The sequence below is a fragment of the Rhagoletis pomonella genome, unplaced genomic scaffold (assembly GCF_013731165.1).
Source record: "Rhagoletis pomonella isolate Grant_MI unplaced genomic scaffold, Rhpom_1.0 Rhpom_scaffold_00001, whole genome shotgun sequence".
In the NCBI taxonomy this organism is placed as follows: Eukaryota; Metazoa; Arthropoda; class Insecta; order Diptera; family Tephritidae; genus Rhagoletis; species Rhagoletis pomonella.
In genome coordinates this window covers 42,949,656-42,963,146 of record NW_023458555.1, presented here as the reverse complement: position 1 = coordinate 42,963,146, position 13,491 = coordinate 42,949,656, and the positions used below count along the sequence as shown (strand labels likewise).

Here is a 13,491-nt window from a genome sequence, read left to right as displayed (position 1 = left end):
GTTTTTCTACTTTTGAAATTCACCACAAGTGCGTGTTTATTCACCACACTGCATTTGTTTTTATTTTTTCATCAGCAACTAGCTGTATGCTTTGCACTTTTGCAACGGCAACTTCTCGGTTGTGCCTCGCCTATTGCTTACGCATTCTGCCTCTATTCACCTCAATTGTCGATACTGGTTGCGTGCATGCAACAAAAGTCACGGCATGTGGCATGCGATCTCTTGCTGTTGCACACAAGCAGCGTGCTGTGCACCATAGTAACGCCATAACGCTGGCAAGCAGCCTCACTACCACCACTGCTAGTACCTTCGCGTGTATGGAGTATCACTTCTAGAGGCAAGCAGGCAGGCAGCAATCAGCCAGCCACCAGTTAGTCAGAGCATTCTTGATGTTCATGCACATAAAGGTTTTTGAGGCAGTGCGTGTTGTTGTTATTGTCGTGCTACACCAACTGTGCGCCAGGCTGCGTGTGTGTGCCGAAGGAGTCAAGCCAACCACTGTGCACCCCGCATTCGCACAGCGTCGACTACGACGACAACACACACGACACGATACCACTCGGAACGGTACGGTCGGCCGCACGCTTGTGACTGTATGCAGTGGCATAGGTAATTCCCAATTGTACAGATCGCTAACGGAAACGAACGCAAAAGCAGTTAGAAAAATTTCGTGCGCTCCGCTAATAGACGGATCAACGGCTGTACAGAGCGCTGTTTAGACGGTACCGCGGTCGCGAAAAATATTTGAACAAAGTGAAAATTGTTTTGAAAATTTTCGAAATATTTAGCAAATGTGAATAGTCGTCAAAGAGTGCGCGGAAATTATTATTTTCGCAATTTTTGAAAAAAAAAACCAATGAAATGCGACGGCAAACGAACGCAGTGATTTAATTAAAGCAAACAGTTTTGTGAAGATATTGACGCACTAAAGAAAATTTTAAATACTAAAACAGAATGTTAAACATTTTCGAATGTGTTTTTGAAAGAGCTTATGTGTTTATAAAAAATGTGCTCCGTGACACCTTAAAAAAATTGAGTCTGCGGAATTACCAAATAGAGAACTAAGGCAGTTTGCGCAAACATACAAATAGTTTGAGAGCCACTGCTAACAACTTACCATTGACCTACTGCCGTTATCTACTCCGATCGACGCGTAAATTCGAACACCCATACAACCACACCCCCTCTCTATCCCCCAAAGCAGCCTTCAAAATGATGATGAACGCCTTCATTGACCCTTCACCCTCGCAGCACCACCTGGCCACCTATGGACTGCGTATGTCACCTACCACACCCACCAATCAGTCGGACTTGCTGGGCAGCAGCGCGCAACAGCAGCACGCACAGCAACAGCAGCAGCAGGTGCAACAGCAGCAACAACAGCAAGCGCAGCAACAGCAACAAGCCCAACAGCAACAGGCGCAACAACTGGACACTAGCGGTCTGATGTCCTCAGCCATGTCGCTGGGCGCTAGCGTCAGTGACATGTCCTCATCCGTAGGCGCCTCCGCCGCCAGCGCTGCTGCCTACCAGAATAGCGGCTACAGCCACTTCAACACACAACTCGGCTCGGCGTATTCATCACCACGCGATTTTTTGCTTGGCCGTCGCACGGACAACGACTACATGTCCGGCGCTACCACATCACAGCTGGTCGGCCAAAGCGCCGCTACTACAGCCGCCACCGCTGCCGATTCTATGCTATTTCCCTCCTTTCCCGCCACACACGCCCAACATCCCGATCTGACAACGTCCTTCGGCAATCACCCCTTTCATGCGGCGGCCCATCACCATGCGGCTGCAGCGCATCATCATCAGCATCAGATGCGCATAGGCATGGCGGACTACGCGCACCCGTATGCACATCATGCGGCGCAACACCACACCAACTTCCCGTCGGTGCATCATCATCAGCATCCCGCCATGTCCATGCATCCGGCGGGCGCGGGCGCTTTTCTGCGCTACATGCGCCACCAACCGTCGGCGGCGTCGGCCATCAAGCAAGAGATGCAATGCCTTTGGGTGGATCCCGATCAGCCGGGCGGCCCGAATGGACGCAAAAGTTGCAACAAAATCTTCCACACTATGCACGACATCGTCACCCATTTGACAGTGGAGCACGTCGGCGGACCGGAGTGCACCACACACGCCTGCTTCTGGATTGGCTGCTCGCGCAACGGTCGGCCATTCAAGGCCAAATACAAGCTGGTAAATCACATACGCGTACACACGGGCGAAAAGCCGTTCGCTTGCCCGCATCCCGGCTGCGGTAAGGTGTTTGCGCGCAGCGAGAATCTTAAGATACACAAGCGGACGCATACCGGTAAGTCGTGTAATTAAAAAAAAAAAAACAAAAAATAAGATAAGGAAACAAAAAATTGTCAAACAGCTGCAACACCTGCAGGGTTGTGGGCAGTGCGTATACGCCTGCCGAGCAAAAAGCGGTAGCACTGCAGCAACTGCAGGGGATGCCAATTTACTAGCAGCCTTAGAGCGGGCACGGCATTGCAATTCTATTTATTTGACTTCATTTGTGTTGCTTTTGCTCTGTTTTATTTTGTTTTAACTTGTTTGCCGTTTGCTCTTTGTTCGCTAATCGGTTTAAGTGACTTTGGGGCGGCGCCGTTGTAGGCGTACGCATTGATATTTGCGGACATGCAAAAATTTAAGCCTTTCGGGTCTACGCCTTTTTGGCTGTTGTTGTTTGGAGTGTTCAAACGCATTGGAATTTTGTTTGCTAGCGCGGAAAGTCAGTAAGCCAGAATCTGTCGGAGCTGGGTATTTCGTGGAAGGCTGAGGGAGTACCTGCAGAGTCAGCAGCATCGAATTGTCATGAAATGTCAGGTAGTTGTGCGGCTACAGAATGTTTATTAATTTTGCACATTTGCTTGACTCTAACTGCATTGTGCTTTGTCCAATATATTTTTTGGGAAACCCATAGCAAAGAAGGCATGTGCTAGCGCGCTGTTGGGTTAATCGATTTATGTTTAAGTAGGTACATATGCATGTCGGTATGTATGTACATATGAAAAATAAAATTTGTGCGCGATTTCAGTTATTTATTTGTTAAATGGCTCCCTAAAGCAGAATAAGCAGAAAGTTGGGACCAAACGTTTTTAATTTGATACTTTTAGTTTTTAAGAAAAATGAGAATATTTCTGTCTTTGCACTATGGTCTAAATAGTTTTTACATGTGTTAACATCATTTTTTTCTTGTTGCAATATCGTAGAGAATACAGTAAAACACAGGCGCGGTAGCTTTGTTTTTTTTTTAATAAAAGCTTAAGGGAGAAAACAAACAGCAGCCTATCTACTTATTTATGTACAATTGAAAATGTGATTGAGCGTGGGACATAATAGAGTGTACATTTTATTTACTATTATAAATGTATTAAAACACATTATTAAAAAAGTTGATTTGGAGACTAAAGCAAAAGTTATTATATACTAAAGATGTATGAAAATAACATGGAAATACTCATCTTGTTTGCTACCTAATAAATTATTAGATTTGCCTCACATCTTTAGTTTACATAAACCTTGCAAATTTTGGCCAGGCTTTCCATTGCCACTGTGTAAATGGGTTTTAGTCTAAGTGACATTTGTTTTTCCTTTTATTGAAAAAAAATACATTCAATAAAATAAAATAATAAGTGACTCCTTTAGACCCCTCAGTGGTCAAAGGTAAAAATATATTTTTTTTTACAAAAATGTGGGAAATCATATGCCAATAAAAAAACTCATGATATTTTAAATCATTCACTTGTTTAGCCGTAATAAGTTTTGGCTAGAAAAACAGGCATTTAGACCACAGTGCATTGCCTATTAAAATATGTATAGAAAAGTTTTACTAATATTTTCACAAAATTAATTGTTTGAGTAAAACGAAACATTCATTTCTTACCGACTGTAAAAAACAATTGCAGAAGGTTTCGGGCTGGTATAGGAGACAGAAACAGCTCCAAGTTAGGTACTACATTATTTAACTCATATAAGGTTCAGAACATTGGAACAAATTTGATGTAATCGAATTTAGGATCTTCGGTGTAGAAGGAGCGATCATGTAGGAGATTCGGATTATCGGAAATAGAGCAGTTAAATTTGTCCAGTAGGGTATAATACAAAGCTGTATGCGAAAAAGTAGGAAGAGGTATGTGGGATTATCAAAATTAAAAGAACGGAGTGAAAACTTTGGCCCCTATTATGACTTGCATCGATCTTCGACTGTGGTCGAAAGTGACGAACTTCAATTGGTTTTATGACGCCCATTCGATGAATAATAGCGCTATTGTGAATTTCGCTCGTTTAGGTTGTTCACAATAGTATATTTTTCACCGCTGAGAAGCTTTGTTTACAATCGAGCAAACTAAACAGTGTCCTTTTACATATTTATGTAAATTTTTGCAAATTAAATGAAATAAAAAAGAAAGCGAGTTTATAAAAACGTGGTAAAAATTAGTACAACGAGTTCTGGTTCAACTATTCGTCAGAGGATGAGAGCTTAGTAAACTGGCCGGAGTAGGAAACGTTTAATGTAGAGAAATTTGTCTACAGATTTATTAAAAGCTTCCGACTGTCTAAAGAGACGTTTGTGAGCCAAATCTATTTAAAATAACTGAGTATTGGGATCTTCTTTCACAAGTAAAACCAACCTTTCGAGCTTGTGTTTAGTATTCAAGACGTTAGAACTGCATGAATTTAATAAAAATTGTTTAAAAGTAGTGTCAAATCGCCAGAAAGTAAGAAAACAAAATCATACATTTTACATTCCAAATTTTGTTGAGATATCTTACTTTTCTCTGGAGTTACTGTACTCGGATGGACAGACGGACGGACAGAATTTTTACATTTTAAATTTATCCGCTATTTAATGATTTTTATTTTTTCGACACAAAAATTATCGCTGCATCGGGTTTTATTTTTTTCATCGTAATATAAACTTTGTTTGCAAAACTAACTTTTCCGATCATAAAAAATTCAAAGCGGCCATAAAAACGCAGTTTCCATTATGGCGGTTAAAAAGTATTAAAAATAAAACCCCAAAACAATGATTATTTTGGAGACAATAATACTATCAAATCTAATCTAAAAATAAAAATCTTTAAAAAAATCTTGTTTCGGTCATTGGGTTTGAGATGTTTAAGGATTTCCTGCCTTAGCTCAGAGTTGGGTGCTTAAAGTATTTATGGCTTCACGCCTTTTGACAATTCTCCACGCGCCAATTTAGGGATGGCAGTAAGCGTGTAGAAAAATTTATCAAGTTTGAAAAGTTTTATTTTGACTGAGGCGTAAAGACAGAATGGGCCCCATTCCATGGTCGAACAAAAGCGAAATTCGTAATTTTACAGATTTCGGTCATATGTATGCAGACCTCTACTTATATACATATGTACATACAATATAAAACAGAGACTAGTAGATATACAAAAAGTGGTGTGACTTTAGTTAAATAACTTATACATATTTTATTTATTACCATCATTTTTACTGCCTAGTATTGTCTAAGACAGAGGCATAAAGTGCTGTGTTCCTCTTCTGGCGATCTAGATGTGCTGGTATATTAAAAAACTCATTAAAAAAAAATATATTTTAAACGTAATTTTCTTTCTTCAATTTCTTCTAAAAGGAGGTATTTATCGTGAACAGGGATTAATAATAGATTGGCGCTTACACAATTATGGGACTCACAAGCAGGGTACGAAAATAAACTGTACAAAACAATTCCCATTTGCTTATCGATCATCATATCATTTGTGGTTTTGTACAGTTTTGTAAATAGTCAGAAACAAATTGTAAGATTCACTGTCATTTTCCCCAACGAGAAACGTTTGCTTTTCGTTTGTGACAATTGTACCATAGGGTACGTTTTATATGTATGCAAACGTTTCAATTACGTGAAAAATAATTTTTTCTGTAAATTTTCATATCCAATTCAATTAAAAAACATTTTTATTTTTTTTATTCATTGCAGCCATTCGTTTTGTATTTGTTTAATGCATATATGTACATACATAAAAATATTTTCCCTGCACGATTCATTTCGTTTGTTGTTTCGTCTGTAACTCCTAAACTACTGTAGTGTACTATCGCCAAAGTGAACTCAGCCGTTTTGTTTCGTATTGTACCGAACTGTTAAAGTAATAAACGAAACGAAATAGTAACGTACAATATAGTTTATTTTCGTACACTGTTCACAAGACGTTATTTTGCATAGAAAAATTTTAAGATTTCACGACGCTTAAACGTCTTGTGAATCCAATAAATGTGTTAGTGGTTGGTTGAGCTTCTCCCTGACGTACAGTTTTACCAAACGGTGATTGTATTTGTATGAGGAGTTGTTTTTCATGGCAGAAATGCACCCGAATTGGCGTAAAACTGTAGGTCCCTCCTCATTGTATGATAACATCAAGGCGCACGCCACAAATCGGAGGTGAAGCTCGGCCAGACACTAACATATGTGTAAGCGCCAATCTATTATTATTATGAGTAGTTTTTTTTAACGAATTTGTATAAAATTATAAAAATGTTGAATAAAATATGAAAAATACGTGTAATTAATTTGTTCTACTGATATGGAGTATTTATGTATTATTGTATTAGACATTTTGTGACTGTTCTGTGTACAGGTTTAGTAAATTTTTCAGGTCATTAATTTTGTTAGAAGCATAAAAATGTCTGGTAACATAGTTGAAAGTGGACTTGTCTGCATTCGCCATGTAAGCAGACAAAAAGTAGTATTGGAAAGTTTGATTTTCAGAAATAAAAACTGCTTTTGAAAGTCACTTTGCATGCAAGGTGTAACTACTGCTGCTATCTCTTCTGGAAATTCTTGAGTTTGACAGACTTTTGGAAAAAGGACTTGCACTTTCCTCTTCTAACAGCTACTTAACGTAAGTGTTATTCCGAATTTGATGAGCAGCTATTTGAAGTCGCTGGAAAATTCCAATAACTAAGTTCCTTCCCAACTAACTAACTAACCACATTGTTGCAGCAGGGACTGATCTGGTGATCTGAACATTTTATACTTTTCTGAGACAATTTCAAAATAAGCAAAGTCGGAATTTTAATGCCCTCACCCCCTAGGATTGTTCTATATCGAAAAAATATACCCATATTTTTTATTTTGAAATAAAAATATATTTAGAGAACGTATTTTATATGGGGGAAAAACAGCTTATCGTAGAAACAGATAGAATTCTTGAAAATCATCATTTTTCGATCGGAAAACTGGTCCTCTGCAGGAGACTTCAAATAACAATATCCAATTGTTCATTTACCCATTTTTAACACTGAAGATTTTTTACTTATCCGCCAATGCATTTTCTGGCAATTTCTTGGGTTTTAGGGGACTTACTTAATATAGTTACTATGAAAAAATTATTAAATTAATGATTGGGTATTATTATTGGGAATTTCTACGAAAAGTGGTTTTTTCCATATAAAATACATGGAAAACTTTGAGCTATTTGCGCGACCATCATAAGTAATAACCTCCAGTTAGGCTATTTAAAAAGTCATAGACGAAAATATTTTTGTTTCCCCATAAGGTTAACATTACAATCGACATTTTTAAAAAGTTTTTTCTCGAATTCAGAATTTTTGACTTGGTGGTTATTGCTTATGACCACAGATATTTTGATTTCAAAATAAAAAATAAAGATCTTTTGCGATATATCGTCGCCTCAGAAAACGGATGACGAATGTGCAAAATCACGATTTTGGGATTTTGATGCAGATTTACTAAGTTGGACATGCTCTTTCGATTTCTACAATCCATTTTTTTATATCTCCATTAGTTTTTGAGATATTTCGTGCGCATTTTGTCGTATGTTACATAATATTAATGATTGGGTATGCCTTTTGTTGTATGTGCTGAAAATGCGTCACATACGACAAATTCCCATACAAACGTACCTTTTTTTTAATCATAAAACGTTTGTCGTATGTGGCACATACGACAAATTCCCATACAAATGTAATCCTTTTTTAATCATAAAACATTTGTCGTATGTATCGCAAAACTTTGAACTTACGACAATTGGATGGTCCTCTACTATAACGATACAATTAAAATTGAAAATTAAACTAAGTAACTAATTTTAAAATTTTAAATTTTTAAATTTTAGCTTGCACTGAGTCTCCAATGAAATGAAAGAGATAAAAATGTACAAAAGACTGAATTTAAGTATTGTTTTTTGTTTTTATATAAAGAAAACGTATGTTCGTAACATATTTACAGCATAAGAGATGTACAGATTTTTTTTATTAAATACATGATTATGTTTTTGTTATGTTTTTTCTAATAAGTAATCATTATTTAATAAATATGTCTGTTTTTTTCATCAAATTATACCATCGTCGTTGAAATAGATACTTTACTATTGTCGTATGTTCTGTGGACAAAACAAAGTGGTGAGTAAACGCTACTTACGACAAATGTATACGGAATGAAAAGTAAATTTTCTCATTAACGTTAAGAGATATTAAATGTAAAAATATGGGAAATCAAAACTAATAACACCAACTACGTCTCCTTCAAAAGTTACAAAAATCTACCGTACAGTTTCGGATTAATTCGACCTTAAACTTCAAAGTCAATTTTCTCAAAACCGTGTTTTGTAACATTCGACATCCGTTTTCTGAGACGACGATATATAGAACAATGCTATGAGGAAAAAGCATAAAAATTCCGACTTTACTTATTCCACATGATTTTTTTTTGGACCACCCTAGTGTTCACACACGTAATGGCTTGCTAATTTTTCAATCAAATAGTATTTAAAATTAATTTAGATTTTTTAATAAATATCACACCCCAAATCCGAAAATTGACGCACTAAAATCGCTTCTAACAGAAAAATTTGCCATTTTAAATGCATTTGCTTTTAAATTAAAATGAAGAAGAATGAAGAAGTTAAATATATACTGCATAACAGCAAACGCTGGTGGTTGGTGGCTAGCGTCGCTCGAAGCTGTAAATCATAACGATTTTGACATAGTAAATCATTGGAAAGCCGCAGTGGCAGGCAATGCATATCCAGTGCAAACGACGAGTATAATCTAGTGAAAAATAAGCATATAACAACAACAATCAGCAACACAGCTGTAATGACAAAAACGGTTTCTATGACATAAAACAATAACAACGAAACCAAATCAAAAGTTTAATGTGCCATTTAAATTGCATTGCCAACAACAGTGGCAGTGCATATGTATGTACCGCTAACAAGTTTGCTATCTAAAATTGTTGTTATTGTCAACAAAAAAAAAACAAAAAACTGCACGCTGCTACTGTAACCTCACCACCTTGCGGGCCAGACGCATTTTTGGTTTTTATTATTTTACCCCATTTTCGATGCTGCAACTTTAAATGCTCGCTTAATGCTGTTCTCAGTATTTTTGTTGGAAAGTTATGTATGTCTGTATGCGCTAGCGCCCCAAAACGCGCATTTCCTGTGACACTTTACGATCGAAGCGGAAGTTGTGACACGTGTCAACCCATAGGCCCATTCATCCTCCAAAACGTTTATGTGTTTACCCGTCTATATAAGCATGTATGTATATATGTATGTATGTTTGTTTGCATTATTGGATGTATGCATGTAAATATGTTTGCACATGTGTTGCTAAATACAAAATAAACACTCTGCACTCCAAATGTGGGCAAACAATTGAATGTACTCGTAAATATGAGGCTGACTTGCTCGCCTTCACTAACGTGTCCTCTCTCTCTCACACTCACTCTGGGGTACTTCAAACAATAAGAATTGGTGTTTGAATTTTGATTTATTTTCACAATTGTAAAAGTGTTTAATGAAGCGTGTTTTTCGTACAACCGCAATACTGACTGTGCCGCTGAACATTGAAACCATCCTGCTGCCGTGGTTGCTTTTGGCTGGCTGCTGCTCCGGTGGCAGTGGCATTGCCTCAAGTGGCATCTCAAGTGGCAAGTAGCGCGTGTGCTTTGTTTCGACGAAGGCTTTTTTCTTATTATACCAGTACCAATGTGAAATTGTACATAGGATTCGTAAATAAATTCACTTTGAAGATGTTGCAGGAGGTCAATGCGCCTGTTTATATTTCATTGTATTCCACACATAAATCGTGGCTTTGATTGCTCAAGTGGGTAATTGGCGTGACACTTGAGGTGTTGAAAAAAGCGCGCAAATCGCTAACAAATTACTTCAGATTCTTAATAGAAAATGCTGATTAATTTGGTTACATGGGCAAATGTAAAAAAACAGGTAACCTTTGTGTTATTATTTAGCTTTGTTTTCATTGGTGTAAACTATATCACTCTGGTTGCTTTTGGATACAATTCATAGACGTATACTTGAAGCAAGGCGAATTTATACAAGGTGGTGTTGGCAGAACAAAAACAAAAATTACGATAAGAAATTATACGTACATTGACAATCAGTACAAAACAAAATTACAACAAACACATCATTCGGATAAAATGTACAAATTCGCCGTGAAATCAGCGGATCCGGCAACGCCACCTTGTATAGATTCGCCTTGACTTGAAGCCTCAAACAAATTTTGAATCAATTTGTTGCATAAATTCTGAGTTGTAGATGTTTTAATTCAAAAGAATATTAAGAACAACTGGCAATAAGTCAAACCGTGTACTTTTCACAATTTTCAAAATTTTCGGTTTATCGCGTATAGTTTTTGAAGCATTTTAGTTATGTATTGTATTCTGCAAACAATAACGAACAATTTGATTCATTAGCAAGAGGTGTGCTTTCAGAATAAACCAACTTTTAAAGATAAAATATTCTGCCGATCTTGAGCGTAATATTTATTCCAAAAACATCTTAATTGAAGGCACATTTTGGAAAAACGTCAAAACGATCTAAATATTTTTGTAACTACTAGTCCTTATAGCATTACATATACCTGTAAAATAAATAATAATAAAATAAAGAAAGTGTGTAGAACCCTTGATCTACTACTTTCCTTCTTGCAGTGAGAATATTTCGAGCGTGGTTCTGACAGTAACTTAAATGAAGCCTTCAGAATTTAATGGCGTCCACAGTTTTGCCAAATTGGCTCCAATTTTCGAGATAGCGGTACTTAAAACTTTGCTTAAATTTTAACTATTTTATAAATTACTCCTCAGTTTGAAGTTATTTTACAAAAATTTTATAGATGACCGTTTCTTAATATTACCTTATCTATGCCATAAAATCATCGAAATCGGTTCACTATAACATGTAGCTCCCATACAACTGGTTGTTAAGAGACGTTGTTTTGCGTTATAACTCCTCCAGTTAAGCAGGTAAGATATTTAGCACTACATATTTTTATTCATCATAAACACTGTAAACTTTTGCTTTATGATGAAGTTAGAGGCCAAACCGCATATCTGAATAAACAGTTGTACGGAAGTTTTTTGTTAAAGTGAACCTACTTCGATGATTTTCAGAATTAGTTAAAGAAATATTCAAAAATAATCTTGTGCAAAACTTTAGTAAAATTACTTCAAAACTGAGGGAGTTATTTATAGAATAGTTCAAATTTAATTTAATTTTCAAGTACCGTTATCTCGAAAACCGGAGCGAATCTGGTATTGAATTTAGAACGTCCCAATTAAGTGAGTTCAACTTTCAAGACCTTTGCTCAAATTTACAACTTGCACAGCGTAATTTGAACCCAACTTATTTTTTGTTTTTTATTTAGCGATCTAAATTTTTATTCCTCGTCTAACTTTTGAAGCACTTGATGAAAATGAACTACACTTATACTTGTCGATTTATTAAGAGATTACGAATAGAATGACATATAAAACACAGGTGTGCCCAGAAATTGAAAAATTAAACTTTTTTTGAAAGTGTACCTGTTTTTTAAATTTGCCCATATACATAAGTTTTTGCATACGAGTATTTATCTGTTGTTAATCAGGTTTTTTAGTGATTAACTCACAGAAAAAATATCGCCAAGAACCGGCCGACCGGGGTTGGCTACGCTGAAATTCTCATGTAGTTTGAAAAAATCACCCAGTGAAATCAGATATTGATGGCTTATCTGCGAATGTTCATCCGTGTATTTTCTAACAACATTCTTAGATCCATTATCTTCTGTCATCCGAGTTGTAGGTCCATTGAACCTATTGTAATTATTATAAAATGTAGTGAGAACTCACCTCGTTTAGAATTTATCTAGGATGAGGTTTGTTATTAGAAAAGGCCTTTATATCCTTCCACAATACAACACCAACAACGAAAATGGGAACCTTTATTATGTCCTTATGTTAAAACAAATCATATCAGTAAATCAGAACAGCTAGCACATTTGAGATTTGCCATAAAACCCCGACTAACTTTATATTTATTTTCAATAAATATTTTTTTTGCAATCAATAAATACAGTCAATATAGAGTAGAGAAAAAGCTTCATATTTTGAAATGAATGGATTGGAAGACCAAAATCTTATCCAACGCCTTTTCATACTTTTAAATAATTAAATACTGATACAAAAAAAAAAAACAATTTTCACATACAATTAAAAAAAAAGGATTGCCAAATTCAACTTGCTCGCAAATACAAAAGCCGCTCAAAAGAAAAATATTGCAATTTGGCTGAATACATGAAATGCGAACAAACAAAAGCATTATAATGATGAAAAGAAAATGTTATTAAATTTTAAGAACAAAGAAAGCCAAAATTTAACTATAAAAAAAAAGCTATTTTGCTACAACAAAAACCACACACATGCACGCATACAATTAGCCATAGACATGTGAGTACATTAAACCTCAATTTGGATACACAAGAATAGATTTAATATCAAAATGCAATTAAAATCTCAAGAAAAAAACGAGAAAGAAAATGAAAACAGCAAATGAAGTCGGTAGAAGAAAACAGAAACAATTTGTTTGCTATTGTTATCGACATGAAAGCGAATAATAGCGCAGCAAAAAAAAAACAACAACAAAAAACACTAATACATAATGATATTATACTAAAGAAAAAATGCCGAAATTGAAAAACTGCCGCGTAATGATTGCCAATCAATGCTTTTAATATGCGTTTCCATGCGCACAAGAACAACAACAACAACAACACACAACGCGCAAATGTTCAGTGTTCCGTAGATTTGTAACTACATATGAATATAGTGCGAGTGGCAGTAAAAAAAAAAAAAAAATTATAAAAATAATAATCCATCATTATGTCTAAAAATCTCAGCTAAAGATGAAGGAGCAACAAGAAAATTATAGAAACTATGGTTAAAAAAAAAACATGTTCAAAGGTTAAAGTAAAAATTGAGCAAAGGAAAGGCGAGAAAAGCATGTAAAAATACGAGTACATATGCGAACATTCAAGTATGCGTGTGTGCCTGAGTTGAGTGAAGTGCAGCGTTTACAAGTTCAAAGTGGCTACGCTTTAAAATATTTTAATTACTTTCCAATGATATGCAATTTTACGCACAGTAAATCACTTGCCACAAATGGGCAAAAAGCAAAAAAAAAAAAACACACATAT

The 13,491-nt window shown here is 36.0% G+C and overlaps 1 protein-coding gene across 1 annotated transcript in view; it reads left to right on the top strand.

Annotated features, from left to right (window-relative positions):
* Window positions 1-302: 302 nt before the first annotated feature.
* The window catches only part of LOC118744286 (pair-rule protein odd-paired), a gene marked incomplete in the record, with an annotated part of 80,817 nt that continues 67,628 nt past the window's right edge, over window positions 303-13,491 (top strand). The window contains 1 exon segment of the mRNA XM_036477192.1: window positions 303-2,324. Within this exon segment, the coding sequence (XP_036333085.1) occupies window positions 1,213-2,324 (1,112 nt within the window).